At 47.8% G+C, this 24,067-nt stretch overlaps 1 protein-coding gene across 2 annotated transcripts in view; it reads right to left on the reverse strand.

Annotated features, from left to right (window-relative positions):
- Window positions 1-655: 655 nt before the first annotated feature.
- Window positions 656-24,067, reverse strand: part of NDST1 (N-deacetylase and N-sulfotransferase 1) — a 67,274-nt gene continuing 43,862 nt past the window's right edge. Inside the window, exons 6-16 of one of the 2 annotated variants that reach the window (XM_007448047.1) lie at window positions 19,618-19,772; window positions 18,782-18,967; window positions 17,024-17,152; window positions 15,409-15,591; window positions 14,391-14,487; window positions 13,042-13,165; window positions 10,940-11,114; window positions 8,130-8,300; window positions 7,356-7,465; window positions 5,521-5,623; window positions 656-1,888 (exon numbers count right to left, since the gene is read on the reverse strand). In XM_007448047.1, coding sequence (XP_007448109.1) covers window positions 1,769-1,888; window positions 5,521-5,623; window positions 7,356-7,465; window positions 8,130-8,300; window positions 10,940-11,114; window positions 13,042-13,165; window positions 14,391-14,487; window positions 15,409-15,591; window positions 17,024-17,152; window positions 18,782-18,967; window positions 19,618-19,772 — 1,553 coding nt within the window. In that variant the 3' untranslated portion in view covers window positions 656-1,768. The remainder of the gene's footprint in view (window positions 1,889-5,520; window positions 5,624-7,355; window positions 7,466-8,129; window positions 8,301-10,939; window positions 11,115-13,041; window positions 13,166-14,390; window positions 14,488-15,408; window positions 15,592-17,023; window positions 17,153-18,781; window positions 18,968-19,617; window positions 19,773-24,067) is intronic. The other variant, XM_007448048.1, reaches the window with a different exon arrangement.

Below are 24,067 nucleotides of genomic sequence, written 5' to 3' on the forward strand. Positions count from 1 at the left end.
CTGTGTCCACACCCGTTGAAGGACCCTTCAGCCCCAACATGGTAGAGTCTTCTGAATAAGACAAGGCTCTCCAGAAAGGATTTCCCAGGTGTCAGTTCAAAGCTGAACTGGCGGTGGCTGAACTGGCAGTGGGAGGGGCTGGGGAAAGGCACCCCAGCCTTAGTCAGTTCACATTGTTAAAAGATGATGGGGGCGGGAGGGGTGGGTAGGAGCAGGCCCCAACCAGAAAATAGCCCAGAGACCGCCCCCCCTTGTCAGCAGGGGGCCTGGAGACAGTTCTGTGGCTCCCAGGGCAGCTCGCAACCTAGCACCATGTGAGGGGAAGGGGAACAGGCCAGCCTTTAAGCCCCGGGGTCTCCTACCCCAGCCTGGCTGTTTCCTTTGGCCAAAAGTGCCCCAGGGTCACCGCGCTTCATGAAGCCAGAGCTCCTGGAAAGAGGTCTTCCTTATGCATCTCGCCACCTGTTCACCTGGGGCAGCCCCGGGGCGGCCATGGCACTTGACCTCTCCCAGGGCACTTCCATACTGTGTCCTTGAGGCCTCCACACATGAATACGGCCCCCACCCCACGCCCTTCCATCCCATTCTCTAGCACTGAGATATGATGCCCTTTGGGACTGGGGCTTGCCACCATTTTGTACGACTGAATTAAAAACAAACCCAACCAAAAAAAATATAATATATATATATATATTATATATATATAATATATATATATGTGTATATATATATATACACATGTTATATATATATATATATATATATATATGTAACACAGTGCGACCCCAGCACCCAGGGTATAAACTCTGGCACCAAGAAAAATACTTTAGCTTCTTAGTATTTGGGAGGTTAAGGGGCTCTCTAGAAACCCTTGGCCACAGGCAGCTGGCGCAGAGCAGGGATGGTGGTCTCATCAAGTCTGCCAAGGCCAGGTGGGCTTAGGGACAAGATATGTACACTGGGACATGTATACGGCCGACTCCACGACCGCCTCAGTCCTTTACCACAGGAAACACCACACATGTCATATCCCAGGGGGACGAACCGGGGTAGGGTTGAGGCCTGGGTCTCTGGGTCCAAATGCGTGGCAGTGCCCCAGGGCCCTGAAGGAGGCCTTTAGGACTGGGTGGGTACTGTAGGAACCAGCGATTCTTCCTCTAAAGAGGGAAGGTGAGATGGGAAGGTATGAAGCAGAATGGGTGTGGAGGTCCAGCGTTCTCTCGAGCTGGACACGCTCACACCCAGCCTAGGGACCACCTCTGGGTTCCCAGCTGACCCCTCTGAAGAGCCTGGCTTGAACCCTCACGGCAACGTCCACTCTCTCTCCCTGGTTTGGCAAAAGCCCCAGCTGGGCTCTTCTCCTCGTTGTCTGGAGGACAGGGAAAATAGGGCAGCTGCTACTGAGTGGACACCCTACTGGAGCAGGGAGTGATGGGATGGAGAGGGTAGGGTGGGTAGAACACAGGGACGGAAAACAGAGTCTTGTGGACTGCTTCCTACCAGCTTGTGGTCTTCCACCAACAGGAAGTGGCCTCCCCATGAAAAACGATGAGCAGAATGGACCCTGGTTGGCGAAGGAGGTCCTAGAGGCCACCAACCCAGCACTGGACGCTCTGAGGCGCGTGTGGCCCTGCCTGGGCTGTAGCAGAGTATTGCTTGTAAGTACTTGGCCAGCCCGGGCCCAGCTCCCCACTCTGCAGGTCAGTCTGGCTCAGCGTGTGGCGGGATGTCCCTGCCGTCACATTCAGTCTGGCTGTGGTGGCCGTGGCTACCTGGTGTTCTGGAGCTCCTCCCGTAGCCAGGTGGGCAGTGTCTGGCCCATCTTGTACAGCAGCTTGGAAAGCTCGATGTTGTGGTCCCGGTAATAGTCCTTCAGGAAGGCGCGGGACTGTAACAGGAAGGAAAGCTCAGATCTTGGTCACGTGCTGACTCAAGAGTGACCCCCCCCCCTTCTTTAAGACCACCATTCTGTTGACATCATCCCACACTCCCATTATTTATTCACAATCTTCTTCAAAATCACAACCTTCAAAAGAAAACTCATAGAGTAGGAGCACCAAAATACAGCACACAAGGTCAAAATTCTTGTGATTGATAGGGAGGAGGGAGAGAATTAAAACCAGGGGCAAACAAGAAAAGGGAAACAGTATTTTGTTGAGGATTTTTGCATCTATGTTCACTAGTGATACTGGCCTGTAATTTCCTTTTTTTGTGGTATCTTTGTCTGGTTTTGGTATCAGGGTGATGGTGGCCTCGTAGAATGAGTTTGGGAGTGTTCCCCCCTCTGCTGTATTTTGGAGGAGTTTGAGAAGGACAGGTGTTAGCTCTTCTCTAAGTGTTTGATAGAATTCGCCTGTGAAGCCATCTGGTCCTGGACTTTTGTTTGTTTGGAAGATTTTTAATCACAGTTTCAATTTCAGTATTTGTGATTAGTAGTCGGATCATATTTTCTACTTCTTTCTGGTTCAGTCTTGGAAGATTGTACCTTACTAAGAATTTGTCCATTTTTTCTACGTTGTCCATTTTATTGGCATATAGGTGCTTGTCGTAGTCTCTTATGATCCTTTGGTGTCAGTTGTTATGTCTCCTTTCTCATTTCTAATTTTATTGATTTGAGTCCTCGTTTTTAAAAAAAACTTTATTTTATTTTATTTTTGGCTGTGTTGGGTCTTCGTTGCTGTGCACGGGGCTGTCTCTAGTTGTGGCAAGCAGGGGCTACTCTTTATTGTGGTGCGCGGGCTTCTCACGGCGGTGGCTTCTCTTGTTGCAGAGCACTAGCTCTAGGTGCCTGGGCTTCAGTAGCTGCAGAGCACGGGCTTTGTTGGTCTGCAGCATGTGGGACTTTCCCGGACCAGGGCTTGAACCCATGTCCCCTGCATTGGCAGGTGGATTCTTAACCACTGCACCACCAGGGAAGCCCTCCTTTTTTTCTTGGTGAGTCTGGCTAAAGGTTTATCAATTTTGTTTTATTGTTTTTATCTCTATTTCATTTATTTCTGCTCTGATCTTTATCCTCAACAAAATACTAGCAAACTGAATCCAACAATACATTTAAAGGAGCATGATCAAGTGGGATTTATCCCAGGGATGCAAGGATTTTTCAATATCTGCAAATCAATCAATGTGATACACCATATTAACAACTTGAAGAATAAAAACCATATGATCATCTCAATAGATGCAGAGAAAGCTTCTGACAAAATGCAACACCCATTTATGATTAAAAACTCTCCAGAAAGTGGGCATAGAAGGAACCTACCTTAACATAATAAAGTCCGTATATGAAAAACCTACAGCTAACATCATTCTCAAGTGGTGAAAAGCTGAAAGCATTTCCTCTAAGATCAGGAACAAGACAGTGATGTCCACTCTCACCATTTTTATTCAACATAGTTTTTAGAAGTCCTAGCCACGGCAATTAGAGAAAAAGAAGAAATAAAAGGAATCCAAATTGGAAAAGAAAACTGTTACTGTTTGCAGATGACATGATACTATACACAGAAAATCCTAAAGATGCTACCAGAAAACTACTAGACCTCATCAATGAATTCGATAAAGTTGCAGGATACAAAATTAATACACAGAAATCTCTTACATTCCTATACACTAACAAACAATGCAAGATCAGAAAGAGGAATTAAGGAAACAATCCCATTTACCATCGCATCAAAAAGAATGAAATACCTAGATGTAAGGCCGGATACCATCAAACTCTTAGAGGAAAACATAGGCAGAACACTCTCTGACATAAATCGTAGCAAGATCTTGTATGACCCACCTCCTAGAGTAATGAAAATAAAACCAAAAATGAACAAATGGGAACTAATTAAAAGCTTTTGCACAGCAAGTGAAACCATAAACAAAACAAAAAGACAACCCTCAGAATAGGAGACAATATTTGCAAATGAAGCAACCAACAAGGGATTAATCTCCAAAATATATAGACAGCCCGTGCGGCTCAGTATCAAAACAACCCAATCAAAAACTGGGCAGAAGACATAAACAGACGTTTCTCCAAAGAAGACACACAGATGGCCAGAGGCACATGTAAAGATGCTCAACATTGCTAATTATTAGAGAAATGCAAATCAAAACTACAATGAGACAGCCCCTCACACCAGTCAAAATGGCCATCATTAAAATATCTACAAATGACAAATGCTGGAGAGGGTGTGGAGAAAAGGGAACCCTCCAACACTGTTGGTGGGAATGTAAATTGGTGCAACCACTGTGGAGAACAGTATGGAAGTTCCTTAAAAAACTAAAACTAGATCTGTACAACATGATCCAACAATCCTCCTCCTGGGCATATATCCAGAAAAGACAAAAACTCTAATTTGAAAAGATACATGCACCCCAATTTCATAGCAGCACTATTTACAATAGTCAAGATGTGGAAGCAACCTAAGTGTCCATCAACAGATGAACAGATAAAGAAGATGTGGTATATATATATATATATATATATATATATATATATACACCATAAAATATTACTCAGCCATAAAAAAGAATGAAATATTGCCATTTGCAGCAATGTGGATGGACCTAGAGAATATCATACTAAGTGAAGTCAGACAGAGAAAGACAAATACCATATGATATCACTTATACGTGGAATCTAAAGAATAAATCTATTTACAAAACAGACTCAGAAAACAAACTTATGGTTACCGAAGGGGAAAGGGAGGGGAGAGGGACAAATTAGGAGTATGGGATTAACAGGTATACTGCTATATATAAAACAGATAAGCAACAAGAATTTACTGTATACCACAGGGAACAATATTCAGTATCTTGTAATAACCAATAATGGAAAATAATCTGAAAAAAAAATATATATATATATATATCACTGAATCACTTTGCTGTGCACCTGAAACTACCACAATATTATAAATCAACTATACTTCAGTTTTTAAAAAATTATCAAGGGGTAATGGGAAAAAAAGGGAAATGTAACCAGAGTCACAGTGTGTGCCCTTTCCCCTATATCCTTATACATGCCATCCTCTCCTACAAGAATGCCTTATCCTTCCATGCCATAGGTCCAAATACCACCCCATCCTTCCAGGCCCAACTCGAGAGACACCCCCCCCACCCCCCCACCTCATCTGAGAAGCCTTCTTACCCATCCAACTTCAAGTGGCATGTCCTTGTTCTGAAGTCTCACAGCACTTGTTCATACCTAACCACACAAAACACTTCCTCCCTTGTATTCTACCTATTGGCACATGTGACTCATTTCCCTCCTAGACTAGGAGCTCCTTGAAGGCAAAGGACAGGTCTGATTCATTCTCAAAGCCCCAGAGCATTCAGCCCTTGTAGAAGAAATACTCATTTGACTAAATCAATTCTGATCCACTATATCCCCTAGCCCACATTTCCTCCTGTTAAGAACACCGCCCAAGAAATGCCAAGGCCATTGAGTGCTGGGTGTCAGGTAAAGAGAAGACTCCCTCCAGTACAGGAACCCCCGACATTTATTCCCCTGCCGCAGGCAGCAGGTCTGCTACTTACATCCAAGTCCATCTCTGGGTATTTCCGGCCCTTGCTTTTGCCTAGACACTTGGTTTTTCCTCCTTCCAGCAGCTGGCACCAAAATCCTTTCTTTGGATCAAAGCTGTGAAGGTGGGGAAAGCCTGTGGATGGGAGCTGGCCCGGCCGAGCCCAGCCCCTTCCCACTTCAGGCAATGTTCACAGACCTCAGGGATGGCAGAGCCTCCTAGAAAATCACAGGATCCACTCCCATAGGCACACTCTGGTTTGTGGGACTGATATTTGCATCTGTTTGCCCAAGCTTTGGCTCTGGGCTCCACTAAACACACCTGCCCCCTCTTCCCAGCAGAAGGCAGGCCGCACGCTCTGAGATCTCTCTTCTCCTGACTGGGCAGGCTCAGTTCCTGCAGCAAGTCCCTAACATGAACACTTCCCACCCTTCCTTATTCTGGGGATCCTCTTAGCACTCTCCAACTCTGGGGTGAGAACCCAGTAGGGGGAAAAAAGTTTAGTGGAGGTTCTTTTGCTTTTTAATAAATTCAATGTCTATCAAGAAATGCTGTATCTACAGTTGCATTTAAGCATGTGCATCACTGGAAAGTTGTTTTGTTTTAGTTTTTTTTAAAATAAATTTCAGAAATGATAGAGCAAGACTGCCTTCAGAATTGAAGTCATGCTGGACCTTCAAAGGTATTTTGGGGAGAGGAGGTCTGATACTGTCATGGGGAGGAGAGGCATAATGGCATCAGAATTCAATCCCAGATCAGGAACCGTTAGGAGGTTCTTGGGCACGAGGACAGAAGGAAAACGGAGTTCACATTTGGCAGGAGAGGGAGACAGGGATTTTTGAATGGGTCCCAGGGTAGGCACATGGGATGGTAATGGTGGCGGTGATGATGATGATGATGATGAGAGTAGCTATCATTTACTGAGATTAGTACATCCCGGGCACTGAGCCAAGAGCCCCACCCACATGCTTTCATTTAAGACAGTGACCCTCCGGAGGTAGGAATTATTACCTTTATCCCCAACTTACGGAGAAGGAAAGTGAGGCTTGAAGGAACTAAGACACGTGTCCAAGGCCCACAGTTAAAGAAGATGTCTGGGATCCTAACCGAGGCATCTCTACTGCCACAGCCATACCTGAAGCTGCTGCTCCTTTCTACCCTCAAAGGGAAGGACTGACTACCGTTTTCCACCTTCCGTTTTCAACTTCCAAAGTAAGGAGAAGGGAATATTCTTGCTGAAGGGTTTTCCTAAGAAGGTAGCTGGGGAAGGTGACTATTTCTCCTTCTCTTGAGACTCCCTCATTCAGATGAGTGTGTCACCTGTCTGTGATATACCCTAGGAGACAGCCTCTCCCCAGCCCTGAGACCCTCAACATAGGCTGGCACTTATCCATCTTGGGACAGCGTTCTCAGTGCACTTGCACTGGGTTTTGAGTGATGGGAATGATTAGTCAATGACAATATTTATAGTATCTTTTTCCTTACATTATACTGAAGTCATAATCTAATGATAAGAAACCCTTGTGGGAACTGGAATTGCTCATTGCTGGTCTAACTTACTTAGGTAAAACACTGAAAATGTTCAGCCCAGAGTGAAAAGAACACCCCAGGTGTAGGACTGACCAGAGCAGAACAGAGTCATCACCTCACTTTTTCCTGAGTCAATATCTTTATTAATATGACTCAAGTCATAGTAACCTTCCTGCTAAACTGCCGTCAGGGACATGCGTACTTTCTCACATTTGCTGACTAATCTGTGTTTTTCTCCTCATCATTCAAGCCTTTGGCTTTTGGGCCCAGGTGCCTGCTCAGGACATCCCCCCGTTGAAAGGCCAAGGTAACACTCACGCCAAGGTTTTGTGGTAGTCAATGGTGTTCGTCACCCCAAGGAACTTTTGCACTGTGTCCATCACTTTGGCAGGTTCCGTTCGCAGCAGTTTGCCATCCAAGACCAGAATCTGGAAAAAAAAGAAAAAGGAGAGTGTGATCTGAACCTGTTTTCACTCCAGTGGCAAACAGGCCCCCAGTCTTCTGGGTCAGCAGCCATGGTTATAAATTGGGGACCCCACACTCTGTAGACTGCTTCTTCCTCCACCTGTGGACGGGAGGTGCCCCCATGCCTCAGTCCTGGGCAGTCTAACTCCCTGCTTTCTGCCAGCTTCCTCTTGACCGATGCCGTCCTCTCCTAGGGTTTAGGCTATCGGCAAAACCCTGCCTGCCCCTCATATCCCTATGACACCCGCTCTCTGCCTCTCTCCAAGTTTTTGGACCACATGTCACTCTCCTGCCTAAATCCTCCAAGGGTTTCCTTAAAATGCCTCAGCAATCTGGCCCCGTCTACCTCTGCAACCAGGCTCTCCCTCCGTCACACACGCCTGTCTCCCTCACTCCCAGGGGCCTATCCCAGAGCTTTTTGGGTCCCCTTAGGGATAAAGAGCCCGTTGTGATGGGACAAGGGCTTGGGATAAACAAGACTGAAACCTCTGAAGACCCCAACGATCTCACTCTCCAATGACACCATGTCTGGCCCTGTAACTGGTAAAAGAGATTTTGAGGCTCTCTGCTAACCGCCCAGAGCCAGGGCTGTGATTGCCCTCCCGAGGGTCAGGGACAGGCAGCTACCTGGTTGGCGTGAAAGGCGCTGAGCCAGCGCTCAATGTGGGTGGCATACCAGCCGGGGACCAGGCAGCGGTTCTGGAGGGTGCGCAGTTTCAAGGATGCATCGGGTGCAGCTGTGATCACCTCGTGGAAGGTGTACTTCAGGGCTACTGGGTCATCATGGGCTCGCTGGTGCTGCAGACAAGGGGAGAGAGAGGGTCAGCATGTCATGTGGAGGGACCAAAGGAAGAGGCTTTTGTGGGACCACAAAACCAGGAGGCAGCCAGAAGACCCTGAGCTGGAACCAGGAGCCCTGGGTTCAAGTTCTGGTTCTACCTGTCATTACCCTTTGACTTCAGGGAAGTCATAGCCCCTGGGAGCCCTAGTTTCCCCATCTTTGAGAGATGGGAGTCGGACTAGATCAGAGCTTCCAAATGCTGGTTGCTTCACACCACCTCTGTGATTTCTGCCATATCCATAAACCACCTGTACGTGACAAGTCAACATAAGTTTCTTTACATTGAATCATCTTTCTTATTCACGTAAATGTATTTCAAAATAAAACTCAACACTGTCTCCATAAGTAGAAAATTAGAATCAGTTGTCATATATAAAGGTAATCATTCATAAATACAATAAAAATAAAGCAATGTTCTCAAACACCAGGCAGATACAAATGTCTGCTACAGGCCCTGATACAGTCATAAGGGTGGGACCCCTGTGATGGGATTGGTGCCCTTGCAAGAAGAGACACCGAAGAGTTTGCTCTGCCATGTGAGGACACAGAAGGTGGCTGTCTAAAAGCCAGGAAGAGAGCTCTCACCAGGAACCAAACCGACTGTCACCTTGATCTTGGACTTAGACTTCTAGGCTCCAGAACTGTGAGAAAAAAATTCTGTTGTTTAAGCCACCCAACCTATAATATTTGGCAATGGCAGCCCAAGCAGTCTAAGACAGAAGGATTGGGAAAGAATTGGAAAGGGGAAAACACCAGGCTTGAACCACCTAAAATAATGCCACGGGCAGGCGGCATCTGCATAATTCCCAAGTCCAGAGATCAGGAACCTGTCCACCCGGGGTAACCCTCACGAGCCCCTACACCTCCACTGAGGATCACACAGAGCTCGGGTGGGGGAGGTGCCATAATGGTGCATAACAGCTTCCCCTCTGAGGCAGGCCACTGTCCTCCCTCTCCCTCCAGCACCTTCCTGGATCCTCCTGGTAGGAATTAGTCCCCCTTCTCCTTATCCCGCCTCGACCATGGACAGAAGAAACAGGGTCTTAGACCTCGAGGAGCTGGGTTCAAAATGGCAGCAAATGAACTTGAGCTAGTCACCTGGCTTGCTGAACCTTGGTCTTCTCATCTGTGAGAGGGGACATGCACAAAGCCCTCTGCCCTCTAGAAAACTGCCGTGACACTCCAATGAGGTGAAGAGGTAGAGCAGGAGCATGAGAACAGAATGGGGACGGACTTCAGCCAGGGCCGCTTTCCCTCTACAGCCTTCTCCTTCCTCCTTCCTTCCCCCGACAAGAGCAGACAGCCAATCTCTGCTCATTGCCAGGAGGTGGGGAACACTCAGCAGAGCAGAAAAGAGAAGTGGCCTTTATTCCCCCAAAGACAAAGCCCAGAGGGAAGGAGAATGCTGAGGTATAGAAAGTCCTGGAGAAGGAAGTGGAAGAGAGGGATTGCCCACCAGACGAGGAGGGTCCCCAGGCTTGGGGAGTGAGAGGAGAGAGAGAGGTCTGTGGGAACAGGGAGCAACGAGGGTCTGCACCTGCCTCCTACCAGCCTGTGGCCACAATGAGGCCCCAGAGAGGAGGCTCAGAGGGTGGCCAGACCTAGAGAGGCCTTCCTGGATCGGCTCTAGACAAGGAAGCCCCACACCCTGGCACTGTGGCATAATCCTAGGAAGACCGGCAGGCAGGGGAGGAAACCCCCAAAAGGCCAGAGCCTAAGCTTTCCTGTAAGCCCAGTGGAATGACGTTCAGAAAAAATAAGTCAGGTCATTGAAATTAAATTCTAGTTCTTACATAGTCAAGTAGGAACTAGGAGTCACACTCTCTAGCACAAACCGCAGTCCACGTAACTTCCTTACCTGATCGAGCATTTGCATTCTCCACTAAGAATGGCAGGTCCTGTGTCTTGTCCTTCTGTGATTTCCCACCCGCCTCCCACCCCGTGCCCAGCAAGGAGGCCACAGTTAGTATGAGCCCAGATCACTGTTCACCAAATCTAGGCTTCATCAAGACAGAATCAGCCTCCACCTCTTGTTGGTGTCAGAGTCAGAGGCAGGTCCCCAGACGAAGCTGGGAGGGTGAGCAGGTAACTCGGCTGGTATTCAACATGGATTTCTGCCTGGCTTCTCCTCCGGGCTAGAAGTGCAGTGGAGGCGGGACCATTCTTACCCACCACGGCATTCCAGGAGCCTACTGAGGGCTGGCACAAAGGAGGCGCAAAATAAGTATTTGCTGAGGGACTTCCCTGGTGGCCCAGGGGTTAAGAATCCGCCTGCCAAGGCAGGGGACACGGGTTCGAGCCCTGGTCCGGGAAGATCCCACATGCCGCGGAGCAACTAAGCCCGTGTGCCACAACTACTGAGCCTGTGCTCTAGAGCCCGAGAGCCACAACTACTGAAGGCCAAGCGCCTAGAGCCCGTGCTCCGCAACAAGAGAATCCACTGCAATGAGAAGCCCGCGCACCGCAATGAAGACCCAACACAGCCACAAATAAATAAATAAAATTTAAATAAATAAATAAATATTTGCTGGTATTTATTGGTGGCTGAGCAGTAGACAGAGCCCGTACCCCCACCCAGGGCCCCACCCCGGCTCACCTGGTACCAGGAATAGGCTCGGTCTGCTGGGTTGATGAGGATGGTCAAGACCTTGGCCTTGGGTAACAGGGCAGCCGCCCGCCGGGGAGCCACTTCCGAATCAAAGTAGTTGGCGCTTTTCTCAAAGTAGAAGTCAGAGGTGGTGTTGGAGGGGATAGGGAAGAACTCCATGTACCTGCAGGAAGCCCAGAGAGCAGGGCTCGTGGGCAAGACCCAGGATGAAGGGGCCTGAGGGATGCAGCTGGGAGGACCACGGTGGCTGGGGATGGAACTTGAGAAAGCAAGCAGGCACATGGCTCTCAGTCAAACAAGGACTCACTTCTGGCAGGGGTCCTAGACGGAGTGGTCACTTGGCAGTCTCCCTTTTATGAATTCATTCCTTTTTCGGGGAGACACTGGGGTCAGGAGGATGTGAAGACTTGTGGGTGTGGTATGGGTGGCAGGGTATGGGAAGAGGGCTGCATCTTTCCATCCCAAATGGGACGGTCCCAGAGTGAAACTGGCAGGGCCCTAACTCTCACTGCCGCTAGGGGGCAAGCGGGGATGCCTCTGACCCGGGGACGCCAGCACTGAGGGGAGGCTCGCCCTCTGCTGCCCCCAGACCGACCTCTGATGGTGCTTTCTAAGCTGCTACCGTGGACCAGGAGACAAGGCGGGGACGGGGTTCACCTGCTGCCACCCATACCCCCTCCCCGGCCTCATACGGGTGAACCTGATAGCTTCCCAGATGAACCTCCCACATCCCACCCAGAGTGACTGTCCACACCAGTCCTTTGAGATCACCTGTAGGTTGAGGGCCCCTCAGAAAACTAAGTGAACACTCCAGACCCTCCCAGGAGCACCCACTGAGGCAAAACAGAGGTACAACTTCAGGGGTTTGTGGGAACCAAAACCCACAAAGCCTACCCCAGTTAAGGACGTAGGATCCCTACTTTATCCTGTGAGATAGGGTTTCTCTTAGGTGGTCCCAGGGACCCCTTTATCAGAAATCAGAATCACCTGGGGGCTTGTGAGATTTCTGCACCCCTACAAACAAAATCAAAATCTTGAGAATGGAGCCGAGAAACTGCTAGCTCTCTCACATTTCTGAATTTTCTTTACAAAATAGCATTTTCACGTCCACAATCCATCGTTTGTTATATCTAAATGGAGAAAGCTCTGAGAAAGAAGCTTTCTTCCTAAGTTTGTAGCAAAGACATTTGGCAGCAAAACCTGACTTATGAATCTTACTTGGCATAAATATTCACATATTTTGCTACAGATATATTAATGTATTTGTTAATGGGCACTGCCCCAGACCTTGGTGAAGGTGCTGTTAAATATACTGTGTCTCTCTAAATCCGGAAAGAGATGACTTTCAATAATGCATCTGGCTACAGTGGGTTTTAGATAAGAGACTGTGGCAATATTGGAGCAAGAAATAGACAGGTAGATTGACAGACAGATGATTGGTTAATTGAAAGACAGACAGCTAGAAAGAGACTGATGGAAATACACACAGAAAAATACCACAACACAAACAGAAGAATGCCCATGATCTCTCGGGTAAACCACTGACATAAAAATAACAAACAAGAGTAATACATGTGTTACAACCGCTGGTGACAGGTTCTGGTGAGAATCTGCAATTTCAACCACCTCCCCAGGAGACTCCCTGAAGGCTAGAAAGCCACCTCTGAAGGGCTCACAAGAACACATCCTGCTCCACAGTCAGCCATCCACAGTGGGAAGGGCGAGCCTTCGGGTCAGAACCCTTGGATTTCATTCAGCCCCAGCTCTCGGGACCTCGGGCATGGCCCTCTTCTCCTCTGGGACTCAGGGTGTTTCTGTGCAGGCGAGGGAGGGGCTGGACTCTGATGTCTAGTATTCTCAGAGCCCAGGCAATAATGTAAAGGGGCAAAGGGCTTCCTCATCAACTATCCCATCTGTGACCAGGCTCCAGCATCATGACTCAGGGGTCACCGTGTTTTGTCCCTGTTTACAGGAACTAGTTGTGTGTAAGCGAGCGCCAGCTGCTTCCTGCTGTGGCCACAGCAGACCTCCTCCTGGACAGACTCCATGGCGACCATCTCATCCCACTGTTGACAGAAAGGCGCTCTCACCAGTCGATGCCTTTGTGATAGTTGTGGCCATTAAAAAACTGGATCTCCTCAAAGGTCTCGGAGCTGGGGTAGTTGCTGCTGAGGTCGGGGTGCATGCCCAGGAACAGGTAGAGGGCCGTGGTGCCTGCAGGGAGGGAAGGTAGGTGAGACCTGGGCCCAGCACCCCAACACAAAGATGGAGTCTGAAATTCTGGGTTCTGGTCCTGGCTCTCCATTACTCACTGGGAGATACTGGAAAAGTCCCTTCCCTTCTCTGGGTTTAGTTTCCTCATCTCTACCATGAAGGAATCATACTAAACTCAGGATGGGCAAATACGTGGCTTGCACGTGGGCACGCCAACTCCTGCATCCACTGCAGACGTCACTAAACCACCACAGCATTCTTCATCACTAAACGAAGACTTGGCCTCAGAATCCTCTCACCACTGTACTCCAGCAGTCATGTCCACTCGATTACTGTCTCCTCATAATCCAGGAATTAGACGGTTTCTGCTGGTCCCTCTGGCTCTGGGCCTCTGTGCTCTCTGGCACTTGGGAGGAACTCAAGGACAAGGGAGTTCCAGACTCTCCAGTGTGCTGATATGAAATTCTTGAAGGGCTAAGAAATCTGGCTCAGATGCCTCCTCTTTGGGTACCCTTCCTTCACTCATACTCCCTCCCCTAATTGACAGTACAGGACCGACCCCCTCCTTTAGAGAGTTCATTCCTTTCCTACATGCGAGTCTACAGTTAATATGCTATAATGAGAGGTTCCAGAAGAGAAGGAGACTACAGAGTTTGGTGATCAAGAGTATAAGTTTTGGGGTCACAGAGACCAGGGTTCCAGGCCTGGATCTGCCATTTCCTAACTAAATGTGTTAGGGAAATCACTTAACTTCTCTGAGCCTTGAGTGTTTTGTCTGTAACATGGGAGTACCCATCCATGCCATATAGTGCGCATGGTAAATACTTAGCAACCATCTCTCCTCTGCTCCCTCCTGCACCTCTGGCAGACATGACTAATTGATCACAGTCTTCTTTGCTCTGAACCAGTTTTGCCTGGCACTGCTCCAACATGCGGAGTAGCCGATCTGGGCTTCTCTGATTTTACTCTGAGACTCACAGCGGGACTCAGGGAGAGCTCCCTGAGGCTGTGGTTCAGGACAGATAGGAGAATCCAATGCCCATCCTCTATCCTCTTCCCACCTCCACACTGATGGGCAATTCATGTTCACCCCAGCTTCACTCTCACTTCCTGGGAAAGAGGAGGCAGATTACTGGGGAGTGGGACTAGGGCATGGTGGCCCCCAGAATTCTGTGGCTGAGAGAGCAGGCACTGCAGGAGGCTGGTCAAGAATGGAGAGACCTGCCTGTTTTCTGGGGGCCAATGATGAGGAGCTTTGGGAAGCGGTCACACGTCTTCTCCTTGGACCAGATGTCTTTATGGCGTTTGTCTTCACAGGGATCCTAAAACAACAGGGGAAGAGATGTCAGGGGTGCCCAAGAATGGACACTGGACTCCCACTGCACATGGATATGTGGCTCTTACAGCCCTGAATGACAAGTGTAACTGCATGTGCCCTTGTCACATCCCCATCTTGGGACACTCAACGGCTGGCAGGCAGCGACCATTTCTAGTCAGTCTCATGCTCCCAGACATAGCCTAGTAAAATGCTCAGCACAACACTTGGCTCATGAGCTCCTATTGTTGAATTTAAAAGTTCAGCAAGAGGTCAGCAAACTTTCTCTATAAAGTTTAGTAAATCTTTTGAAATGTTTGGTAAATATTGTATTTTAGGCTTGGGTACTATCCGGTCTGTTGCAACTACTCAACTCTGCTATTGTAGCTTGAAAGCAGCCACAGATGGTACGTACAAGAATGAGTGTGGCCATGTTCCAATAAAACTTTATTTACAAAAACAGACTGCAGGCCAGACTGGCTCACAAGCCATGGTTTGTGGACCCCTGAGACCATCAATTCCAGCTTCTGCTTCCAGTTTTTTACAGTGCCCTGGGGCAACTTCCCCAAGAACTGTCCCCCAAGCCCTCTGATCAGTCCCCTTTCCCATGCTCAGAGCCTGCTGGAGTGAGAAGGTACATGCCAGGCAGGGCAGCTGCTTTCCACACTTGTTTACACTGTGTTCACCTACAGTTCTGTGGTGCTGTTTTTCAGAGGCTGTGAGTATGCATGCACAAAGGTCTGCATGGAAGGTCTAGTGTGCACAAGAACAAGCAAGCATGCCCACGCTGGTGAGCAAGTGTGCACCTGAGTTTACACTTGAGAGAGCATGAGGACTGAGTCCCTGAGACCATACCTGGGGTGCATGCCCATGGGTGGTAGGCCTTCCATCCCTGCAATGAGGCGCCCAGGCCACCCATCCCACCCACCTGCCAGAGCGGGTCCTTCTCCTCAGAGAAGATCTGGAAGTACTTCTGGGCCAGCTGCACCGGGGGCAGTGTCTGCAGCCGGAGGTTGGTCCAAGAGTGCAGGAAACGCACCAGGTGCTTGAAGGTGTACAGGCCCAGGCGGTCGTTCCCGTAGTTGGACAGGTGCGTCATGAAGATGCTAATCTGCTCCAGGGAGGGAAGATGCGAGGCGGGGCCAGTCAGCCTCTGAGCCCCTTTCACTACCTTCACCCCCACTTCTGACCCTCTGGTCTTGCTTGAGCTTGTAGGGCCGTGCTCAATGACCAGTCCAAGGTTCACCGGGGCTGTCAATAAACTCACCGTGTGAGCTTGGGCTAGGTACAGCCAGGTGAATCTGGTCTGACACCTGAAAGGGGAAGCTGACCTCCTGTGCAGTCATATGGGTGCTCTTTTCTACTTTTTTGGCAGGAGGGTGAGGGGGTGCGTGGAAGATAAGGGGTATACGGTTACCCCATAAAGCTGATAACACCACCACTTGATATCTATCTAATATTATTAAAGCATGGATGATTATTTCCATTTTACAGATAAGGAAAGAGAGACCCAGAAAGTTCAGCTGAACTTCCAGCTGAACTATATATATAGCGCATTTTAAACTATCTATCTATGTAGATATATAGTTTAATATATAGCTTAACAGATTCAGTTTACTATGTATATTTATACAATATTTATATATTTATACACAAACACAAAGGTTGGCAAAAGAACAGACAAAAATGCCAACACTAATGGACTTCCCTGGTGGCGCAGACTAATAGGAACCTGCTGTATAAAAAAAAAAAATTAAATTCAAAAATTAAAAAAAATAAACAAACAAACAAACAAAATAACAAGTTAAAAAAAAGGGGGGGGGGGCTTCCCTGGGGGCGCAGTGGTTGAGAGTCCACCTGCCGATGCCGGGGATGCGGGTTCGTGCCCCGGTCCGGGAGGATCCCACCGCAGTGGTTGAGAGTCCGCCTGCTGATGCAGGGGACACAGGTTCGAGCCCTGGTCCGGGAAGATCCCACATGCCGCGGAGCAACTAAGCCCGTGCGCCACAACTACCGAGCCTGTGCTCTAGAGCCCATGAGCCACAATTACTGAGCCTGCATGCTGCAACTACTAAAGCCCGTGTACCTAGAGCCCGTGTTCCGCAACAAGAGAAGCCACCGCGATGAGAAGCCCGCGCACCGCAACGAAGAGTAGCCCCCGCTCACTGCAATCAGAGGAAACCCGTGCGCAACAACGAAGACCCAACGCAGCCAAAAATAAATAAATAAATAAATTGATTTTTTTTTTTTTTTTTTTAAAGGGCCAACACTATTGTGTGGAAGTGCAAGATTATAAAAGGGACAAAAAGTCTGCTCAGACTCTCCACCAAGGTCACGCAGAGGAGCGGGGACATGGCCAGGGCTAGAGTGCGGGTTTCCCTACTCCTGGCTGCACACTTGCTCCTGCCCCTCCCCCCAGGCCTGGGAAGGCCTGCCTCGGCTGGAGACAGCGGCCCCTCCTCACCGCTGGCCCCTCCTCACCGCCGGCCCCTCCTCACCGCCGGCCCCTCCTCACCGCCGGCCAAGGGCTGTGGAGCACTCACAGGGTTGAGGAGCACTGTGAGGAAGAGTTCGCCCCCGTTGATGATCTTGTCCAGCTCGCTGGAGCCGCCTGGGTACTCGCTGTAGAAGATCGTGTGTGTGAAGAGGCCGCAGGTCTGCCGCGGGAGGACCTGAGGATGGGGCGGCAGAGAGGGGCTATGGCTTCTCCAGGCGCGGATGGTGACGAGCAGGGTCACCAGAAAGCTGACCTCAGAAAGGCAGCCTCTTGTGTGACCACACACACCCCACCCCTTGGGGGTCTGCTCCACCAAAGACCTGCAGCCTGTGACACTCCCCCAAGTGAGCCCAGGGGCCCTTTCCATTTTACACATGTAAACACTTTTCATATTCCTCTGTAAAAAATGAACAGACTCCAAAGTAACAGGGACAGGCAAGTGAGACTGCTTCTGGAAACTTGGACTGGGTGCCCAGCGAGGGTCCCTGCCCCTCTCTAGAGCAGCTCCTCCCAGGCACACTCTGTGACTTCTCTCCTGGCTCTACAACCTGCCTCGTAGCGCTCTTGATTGTACACTGGTTTAGCTGTTTAGTACGCGATCCAGGAGGGCAGAGAACTCACCCGTCTCGTCACCGCCTCATCCCCAGAGTCAGTAGGAATGCCTGGGAGGTCAGAGGATAGATAGATGCAGGCATGAATCTGGTCTTCCCACAGCTGCCCATCTGGACTGATGAGAACCGTCTAGCCACTCCAGTGGCTGAGGCCAAAAACCTGGAGTCATCCTTGCCTTACCTCTCTCTCCCATACTCTATATCCAACTCATCAGCAATTCCTGTTGGCTGTAACTTCTAAATATGTCCAGAATGTGATCACGTCCCAGCACTGCACCCTGGTCCAAGCCACTATGCCTCAACGGGAAGTCTGCAGCGGCCTCCTAACTGGTCTCCCTGCTCCCCACTTGGCCCCCTACAGGCTTTGCAACTCATAGCAGCCAGAATGATGGAAATCCTCTTAAAATATGAGTTAGATGGTAAGAGCACTCCATTCAAAACCCTCCCATCACAGACTAAAAGCTAAAGTCCATCCAGTGGCCTTATGTTGCCCTGCATGATCTGGTCCATCAATCACCCCTCTGACCTCATCTCCTATCACCTCCTCCCAACTTGCTCCCTTCCAGCCATACTTGTCTCTTAGTTGGCCCTCAAAACCACGCAGCACAAGCCTGCCTCAGCGCCTTTGCACTTGTTTTCTCTGCCACGCATGCTCTTCCTCATGTAGCAGCATGGCTCATTCCCAGGAAGGCTCTCCCTAACCATCCTGTTTAAGCTTCTGCTCTCCTCAGTACTCCCCGTCTCCATTCCCTGCTTGATTTTTCTCCACAGCATTTATGCCATCTGACCACTGTATACTTTACAGAGTTATGAATGCACTGTCTCCTGCCACTAGAATGTCAGGTCTACAAAGGTGAGGACGTTTGATTTTGTGCACTTCAGTATTCCCAGTGTGTAGAAAAGGGACAGACACACATTTTACATAAGCCAACAAATGGAGGAGACAGAGGCCTTTCCCAGGGCCTCACTAGAGGCCCATTAAAGAATGCTCATCTCCTGATCCCCTGTCACAAAAGCATAGGAGTAGCTCACGAAAGAGGCAGACTGGTAGTCCTCCTTCCCTGGGATAGAGAGCCTCAGGTGACAAGAGGGGACAGTAGAAAGTGGCCTGAAACCCCTAACCAGCTCCCCAGACTCTTGCTTCCCAGGATAGCATGTGCATACCCGCCTCCTAGGCTCTGGGCCACACTCACCATGATGCCGTTGTGGATGAAGCCGCGGCGGTAGCGGGCTGGCTTCAGGTGGGGGTACTCCTCCGTGCTGGTCACGCGGATGTTCCACACCTGCTTCCAGGCCTCGTACAGCTGCACGTGCACAGGGTACACGCCCGAGTGGTGGGGCGCCACTGCGTACCCCATGTCTGTGGGAATGCCGTGCTCCTAGGGAGAGGAGGGCCAGGGCAGGGTGAGCAGAGGATTTCTTCCCCTCTGGGCTTTATCTCCCCTTTGCAGAGAAAAATCAGAGGCTAGAACGGCAGAGCAGCGGGTCTGAGCCCTTGAGGTGCAGATGGGGAAGCTGAGGCTCAGGGCCCAGAGTCTCGGAAAGAGGCACCAGCCGAGCTGGGACTCCAATTCGGCCCAGCATTCACTTCCTCCAGCACCAGGAGTGAGGAACAAGGACGGGTGCTGTTCCTGCCTCTCTTGGCCTCTGACTGGCTGGTGGCTCAGGCTGAGCCAGCAAGCAGGCTTCATCCCCTCCTTGCTGGGCATCTCCTGCAGCCTTCTGGGGTACCCACTCTAGCCTGAAGATGAGAGCTTGGGCTCAGGAAGCAAACAGGCCTGGGTTTAAGTCCTGCACGGACCTCTTATTAGCTGGTGTGGCTTCCCAGAGCTCCAGTTTCTTGTTTAAAATGAGGCTATTGAGATACCGGCCTCTTGGGATCCCTGTGAGGCTTCAATGAGACAGCAGCTATAAAGATGTTAATAAAAAGCTGTCAGACGAACTGCAAAAGCAGCACAAGGCCAGTAGTTCTGACCCCCAGCCCAGCCCCGAGCCCTCCCGGCTCTGCCCTGTAGGGAATCTTACTCACGACAGCGAACTTCTTGTTCAGGGCCATCTGCTCAGCCAGTACGGACTGGTTGTGGAAAAGGTGGGGCTGCATGTGGCTCCACATGTGGGGGAACCACCAAAACTCCTTCACGTACGACAGCAGCAGGTCGTCCCCCGCGTCCTCAGCATCAGTACCTACAGCCCGAGCACAGGCAGCTCAGCCCAGCCCACCTGCCATCAGGCCCGGCGATGGGTGTGCACGGCCACAGCCCACCTGAGGGCTGCTTAGAGCAGTTCCGTGAGCTACAGTGTGGGGCAGATAGAGCCCCAGTCCAGGGCCCTGTATTCGGGTATGGCCTTGACTCAGTGGGTGACTTTGGCCAAGTACTCCCCATCTCTGGCCCTTGGGACCTGTCTATGCAATATGCAGTTCAGAGGCAATGATCCTAATGCTTTCTTCTAGCTCTGACTTGCCTGCTCTGATCCTATTCCTATTTTTCTACTGGGTCATTTGTCTTTTACTTATTGACTTGTAGATGCTCTTTGTATATGTACAAGATGTTTAACCCTGTCTTGTGTATATCACTACAACTACATCTGATATGCTAAGGGTTAAGAATATAAAAATACACCCAGACAACCAAGTGTTGCTCTTATTGGGCTTTGGAGCTATGCTGCAGACTTTCCTCCCAGAACTGCAGACTAATAGGGTTTGCCTAGAACTCAAGAGAGGCTGTCCTCACTGTGGCCCACGCAAAAGGCAGCTCGAGGGAATGCTCACTACAGATGACTACTCAGAGGCTGTTCCCTTCTGCCCAGTCCCAAGGGGAAGCTTGTGAGGACCTTGGGAAAGCCCCCAAGAGGAGGGAAAGTATGAACCAGGCAACCCTGAGCCTTCAACCTCAACCCTTAAGACTCAAAAATAAAAAATAAACTCATTCCAGATGAAGGAACAAGATAAAAACCCACAAGAACAATTAAATGAAATGGAGACAGGCAACCTACCTGAAGAAGAATTTAGAGTAATGATAGTAAAGATGATCCAAGATCTTGGAAAAAAAATAGAAGCACAGATTGTGAAGATACAAGAGATGTTTAACAAAGAGCTAGAGATTTAAAGAACAAACAAGAGATGAAGAATACAATAACTGGAATGAAAAAATACACTAGAAAGAATCAACAGCAGAATAACTGAAGCAGAAGAATGAATAAGTGAGCTGGAAGACAGAATGGTGGAAATCACTGCCACAGAACAGAATAAAGAAAAAAGAATGAAAAGAAATGAGGACAGTCTCAGAGACCTCTGGAACAACATTAAATGCACCAACATTTGCATTATAGGGGTCCCAGAAGGAGGAGAGAGAGAGAAAGGGCCTGAGGAAATATATGACGATATTACAGCAGAAAACTTCCCTAACAGGAGAAGGAAACAGTCACTCAAGTCCAGGAAATGCGGAGAGTCCAATACAAGATAAACCCAAGGAGGAACATGCCGAGACACATATTAATCAAACTGACAAAAATTAAAGACAAAGAAAAATTATTAAGAGCAACAAGGGAAAAGCAACAAATACCCTACAAGGGAATCCCCAAAAGGTCATCAGATGATTTTTCAGCAGAAACTCTGCAGGCCAGAAGGGAGTGGCACGATATATTTAAAGTGGTAAAAGGGAAAAACCTGCAACCAAGAATACCCAGCAAGGCTCTCATTCAGATTTGATGGAGAAATCAAAGCTTTACAGACAAGGAAAAGCAAAGTGAATTCAGCACCACCAAACCAGCCTTAGAACAAATCCTAAAGGAACTTCTCTAGGCAGAAAAGAAAAGGCCACAACTAGAATCAAGAGAATTACAAATAGGAAAGCTCACCAGTAAAGGCAACATAAAGTAAAGGTAGGAAATCATCCACACACAAATATGATATCACAACCAGCGATCATGAGGAGAGTACAAATGCAGGATATTGGAAATGCATTGGAAATTAAGAGACCAGCAACTTAAAACGATCTTGTACGTATATAGTCTGCTATATCAAAACCTCATGGGAACTGCAAACCAAAAGTCTACAACAGACACACACACACAAAAATACTAAAGATAGACATCAAATCACAAGAGAAGAGGACAAAAGAGGAAGGGAAGAAAAAAGACCTCCAAAAACAAGTCCAAAACAATTAACAAAATGGCAATAGGAACATACATTTCAATAATTACCTTAAATTAAATGGATTAAATGCTTCAACCAAAAGACATGGGCTCGCTGAATGGATACAAAAACAAGACCCATATATATGCCGTCTACAAGAGACCCACTTCAGACACAGGGACACAGACAGACTGAAAGCGAGGGGACAGGAAAAGATATTCCATGCAAATGCAAATCAAAAGAAAGCTGGAGTAGTAATACTCATGTCAAACAAAATAGACTTTAAAATAAAGACTCTTACAAGAGACAAGGAAGGACACTACATAATGATCAAGGGATCAATCCAAGAAGAAGATATAACAATTGTAAATATATACGCACCCAACATAGGAGCACCTCAGTACATAGGCAAATGCTAACAGCCGTAAAAGGGGAAATGAACAGTAACACAATAATAGTAGGGGACTTTACACCCCACTAACACCAATGGACAGATGATCCAGACAGAAAATCTACAAGGAAACACAAGCCTTAGACCAGATGAACTTAACTGATATTTATAGGACATCCCATCTGAAAGCAGCAGAATACACTTTCTTCTCAAGTGCACGTGGAACATTTTCCAGGATAGATCACATCTTGGGCCACAAATCAAGCCTTGGTAAATTTAAGAAAATTGAAATCACATCAAGCATCTTTTCTGACCACAACACTATGAGATTAGAAATTCATAACAGGAAAAAAAACTTTAAAAAACACAAACACATGGAGGCTAAACAGTATGTTACTAAACAACCAACGGATCACTGAAGAAGTCAAAGAGGAAATCAAAAAATACCTAGAGACAAGTGACAATGAAAATACAACAGTCCAAAACCTATGGGATGCAGCAAAAGCTGTTCTAAGAGGGACGTTTACAGCAATACAATCTTACCTCAGGAAACAAGAAAAATCTCTGAATAAAGGTTATTCAGAGATTAATAGGCTAATAAACAACCTAACCTTACACCTAAAGCAACTAGAGAAAGAACAAAGAAAACCCAAAGTTAGTAGAAGAAAAGAAACCATAAAGATCAGAGCAGAAATAAATGAAATAGAGACAAAGAAAACAATAGAAAAGATCAATGAGACTAAAAGCTGGTTCTTTAAAAAGATAAACAAAATTGATAAACCTTTTGCCATACTCATCAGGAAAAAAAGGGAGAGAATTCAAATCAATAAAATTAGAAATGAAAAAGGAGAAGTTACACTGGACACCACAGAAATACAAAGGATCATAGACAATGCTACAGGCAACTATGGGCCAATAAAATGGACAACCTAGAAGAAATGGAAAAATTCTGAAAAAGCTACAACTTTCCAAGACTGAACCAGGAAGAAATAGAAAATATGAACATACCAATCACAAGTACTGAAATTGAAACAGTGACTAAAAAACTCCCAACCAAAGTCCATGACCAGATGGCTTCACAGGTGAATTCTATCAAACATTTAGAGAAGAGTTAACACCTATCCTTCTGAAACTCTTACAAAAAATTACACAGGAAGGAATACTCCCAAGCTCATTCTATGAGGTCACCATCACCCTGATACCAACACCTGGCAAAAATACCACAAAAAAAGAAAATTAAAGGCCAATATCACTGATGAACATAGATGCAAAAATACTCAACAGAATACTAGCAAATCGAATCCAGCAACAGATTAAAAGGATCACACACCATGATCAAGTGGGATTCATCCCAGGGATGCAAGGATTCTTCAGTATCTGCAAATCAATCAATGTGATACACCACATTAATAAACTGAAGAATAAAAATCATACGATCATCTTAATAGATGCAGAAAAAGCTTTTGACAAAATTCAACACCTATTTATGATAAAAACTCTCAAGAAAGTAGGCATGAGGGAACTTACCCCAACATAATAAAGGCCATATATGACAAACCCACAGCTAACATCATTCTCAATGGTGAAAAGCTGAAAGCATTTCCTGTAAGATCAGGAACAAGGCAAGGATGTCCACCTTTTATTCAACATGGTTTTCGAAGTCCTAGCCACGGCAATCAGAGAAGAAAAAGAAATAAAAGGAATCCAAATTGGAAAAGAAGAAGTAAACATGTCACTGTTTGAAGATGACATGATACTATACACAGAATATCCTAAAGATGATACAAGAAAACTACTAGAGCTCATCAATGAATTTGGTAAAGTTGCAGGATACAAAATTAATACAGGGAAATCTCTTACATTACTACGCACTAACAACAAAAGATGAGAAAGAGAAATTAATGGGACTTCCCTGGCAGTCCAGTGGTTAAGACTCCATGCTTCCAATGCAGG

This window comes from Lipotes vexillifer, unplaced genomic scaffold (genome assembly GCF_000442215.2).
Source record: "Lipotes vexillifer unplaced genomic scaffold, Lipotes_vexillifer_v1.1 scaffold121, whole genome shotgun sequence".
In the NCBI taxonomy this organism is placed as follows: Eukaryota; Metazoa; Chordata; class Mammalia; order Artiodactyla; family Lipotidae; genus Lipotes; species Lipotes vexillifer.